General features: G+C 40.7%; 1 protein-coding gene across 1 annotated transcript; it reads left to right on the top strand.

The window, feature by feature from the left end:
* Window positions 1–529: 529 nt before the first annotated feature.
* rpl14 (ribosomal protein L14) lies at window positions 530–2,601 on the top strand (the record flags this gene model as incomplete). The annotated part of the gene is made up of 3 exons (XM_084031478.1): window positions 530–670; window positions 1,546–1,599; window positions 2,509–2,601. Coding segments are annotated over 3 exons (255 nt in total), but the record flags the coding sequence as incomplete, so codon positions are not given.
* Between the last annotated feature and the right edge of the window lie 692 nt (window positions 2,602–3,293).

The raw sequence follows: 3,293 nt of genomic DNA, 5'->3' as shown, positions 1-3,293 counted from the left end.
TCACGTGCCTCTGAGACCAACAGAGAAAAGTCTTGATGCATGGATGGCCATGTTTAACGACAGGACGTCATCAAATTGTTTCCAAACTTGCACAACTCTTATACTGTAATCCCACATTTCGTTATTCCATGTCCTACTTTTTAAGTGGTGCATGCTGCCAACTGTCACGCTGCACAAGCAGAGACTATTTCTGCAGAGGTGTTTTTAAACTTGAGATAACGTGTGAATCTGTGTTTACCAGGTGTTTCTATAGTTGTGCTGTTAAATGCTGCCCCTACTTTACTTGAATTCATCAAGACTATTCTCCATTCACTGTGGAGGCTTTGAGTTAACAAATCCAAGAACAGATTAGTGTCCACGCTGTACTACAGGAATGTTCATAAGTGCATCCAGTGTGATCACCTTGAATGTAACACTTGTTATATTAAGAAGATTTCAGTTGACTGTTATCACATCACCATGTGGCCCTAGAGCGCCCCAAGTCAACATGAATCTGGTATTTTTTTGTAAAGTGATGTCACCGTAATGATTCCTGCCGTATCTGTACTCACTCAATATAATTGTTCACAGTGCACGTCAGAAGTTTGTGAGGAGAGCCTGGGAGAAGGCTGGAGTCAATGACAAGTGGGCACAAAGCAGCTGGGCCAAGAAGATTGAGGCAAGACAGAAGGTAAAGGTTCTATTTGAGTCTCTGGTCATCTGATTTATATTGGTTCAGGGGAGAGATGGGTAGAGATGTCTCAAGTATGTTGTAGTTGCATAATTTCAGCAGTAGCAATGTCATGATCCTTTTTCTGGATGTTATGGGCTTCTGTATAGTATTGAGACATGTAACGGCTGATAACGGACATTTCTAAAATGTGGCTTTAGAATTAGCTTCAGTGAGATGCCCCATCCACACAGGTCTGTCCAGAACAAGTCGGATGCTTTTCCTGTGGTATTGCCTTGCACCTTGCTCGAGAACCACTCATACAAGTGGTCTCTTGACATTTCACTTTTTCGGGTCCTGAGCAATTCACCCTCCACGACATACAGTAGTTGCACCATACATCCAAGTGTTTACGACATGGGTGCAGAAATGTTTGTGTATGTGAGCGTGCCCTACTGGCTGGCTCACGGCTGCTCTTATATCGCTGTTAAAGCCGATATACCATCCTAAGGGAGAGCGTCACTCAAGAAGCATAGCACCCTTCCTCCAGCCCCCTTTGGGTGAACAGTGTTTGCCATTGTTTGTTGTTGGCAGTGTTTGCATCATTGGCTACAAACTGCAGACTCAGGCATTGAAAGGCAATCAAATGCTCCCGATTTTTTTATATATTTTTTTTTTATTATTCTGTACCTTCAAACTCATTTCAATCCAGTACAAAGTATAGTCCTGAGTGATCAGTTGGACTCAACAAATCTGTCATGCTACTCTATTTGGTGTAAAGCAGATGTTTGATGCATGAGGCGAGATGGATCACGGTCAACTGTTAGGCTGAGCTCCGTTGCCTTGTTTAAACTTGCTGTGTTTTCCTCACTTTTTCTTCTTTGGTTTTCTTGCAGAGGGCCAAAATGGGTGACTTTGACCGCTACAAGGTGATGAAGGCCAAGAGAATGGTAAGTGTGGCAGAGGCACAGATCACCTCATTTAAGCAGGTTTTACTTTATGCAAAACAAATTAATCCTGTTGAATTATGTTCAGTTAAAACAGCCAAAGGGGGAAAAACAAGTTTTAATTATAAGCATACATGTAAACGTCTTTTTTTCTTATTTTTTTCTTATTTTTTTCTTATTTTTTTTACCATGTAACAGCTTCTTTACTCCTTTTCCCTATGTTTTATTCTATATTGCATTTTTAAAAGTTGAATCACTTCTGGCGTTTGCAGCCGTGGAATAGGAGTTGATTTGGTACAACTTGTTGTACGATTGTTATGGTGAGAACGCGGGAAATCAAGTTTAGTAAAAGCTGTTTGCAGCTCCGGAGATGGACGGCAGCCAAGTTAGCTTCGTAGCTTGTCCTTCTTAGGAGTAGTGGGGAAGTGAGGTGCACACTTGTGTGGAGGAAGCATTAAGTTGTTACTTTTTTTTATTAATTTCCTCTCCCCATCCCACTACATTGATTTTTAGCACAGTGCCCTGAATTTTGATAGCAACACCCTTAAACGTGAGCTCAATTATAATATGAGACGAGTGAACACAGCTCAGCTTTCTGTGAGGCAGTTATACTGCCGCTGGACACAGCTGTGCTGGATGAGATCAGCACCGAGCCTTTTTGCAGATGGCTGACAACGGCATAAACGGCAGCCAATCAAATTAAAGCGATGGGTCAGTTTAATTTGAATTGGCAGCGAGCAAATGTTGGCAAGTTTGTGCCGTTGCAGGCAAATGAAGTTATTCATTGTCCCATGCTGCCTTTTGATTCTCACTTGAGTTCAAAGGGTTTGTGTGTCTGTGTAAAGTGTAATAACCCTCCAGCTGTCATTGAGTATTTCTTTTTAATTAATGCACTTAATTTTGTTTCTGCAGAGGAACAAGATCATCAAGCATGAGGTGAAGAAGCTCCAGAAGGAGTCTGCGAAGAAGTGAACAGTGCTCACAAAATAAATCTCTTCAATTGTTCATCTGCGTCTTGTCGTCTGTTCTTTTAATAGCTCAGTCACAGAAGTTTCCATGTCTTGCGTCATGTATTATGAATAAATGTATTGACTGGTAAATGTCTACTTCCGAAGGGTTGAACATGTTACAATTTAAAATAGGTATGCGAAGGGAGCCGGGCAATATTCTCGAACTTGACACAAGATGCAATTTACACAAGATTTCGGCTGCTTCTTGGCTGTTTTGTGGCACACACATTTTTTTAACACTTGAGCAGAAGCTCTTTCAGGCTAAATATAAAGGTTTAGCTGCGACTGCCGTTTAGTGCTTTGTATTGTAATCTGGTGGATCTCTCCTCCAGACATGTTTAATAGCTTCACATAGAGATGGAAGACTTCAGTTGTGCACTCCAACCATCATGAAGCCAAAGGAGGTTTAAAACAAACAGTTAATATATTCTTAGCTGCCGAGCTTTCCTGGGTGTTTTCTATCAATGAATGGTGAAAAATGTACATGGACTTCAAATTGCAAGATGAACTATTCAACTTTCTAAAAACATATTGGATGTTAAATGGTAGATGATGGTAGTTTTTGCTTTTACGAGTAAAGGGGAAAAAGTTGGTTCAGATTCTACTTTATGCTTTTTGGCCTAGGATGTAATTCTATTCAGGGTTTAGTCTGTGCTGGTAGAATCTTAAGTGTGAGTTGTTTTTTAA

This window comes from Eutrigla gurnardus (assembly GCF_963514095.1).
Source record: "Eutrigla gurnardus genome assembly, chromosome: 17".
Lineage (NCBI taxonomy): Eukaryota > Metazoa > Chordata > Actinopteri > Perciformes > Triglidae > Eutrigla > Eutrigla gurnardus.
This window is presented reverse-complemented; position numbering and strand designations above follow the sequence as displayed.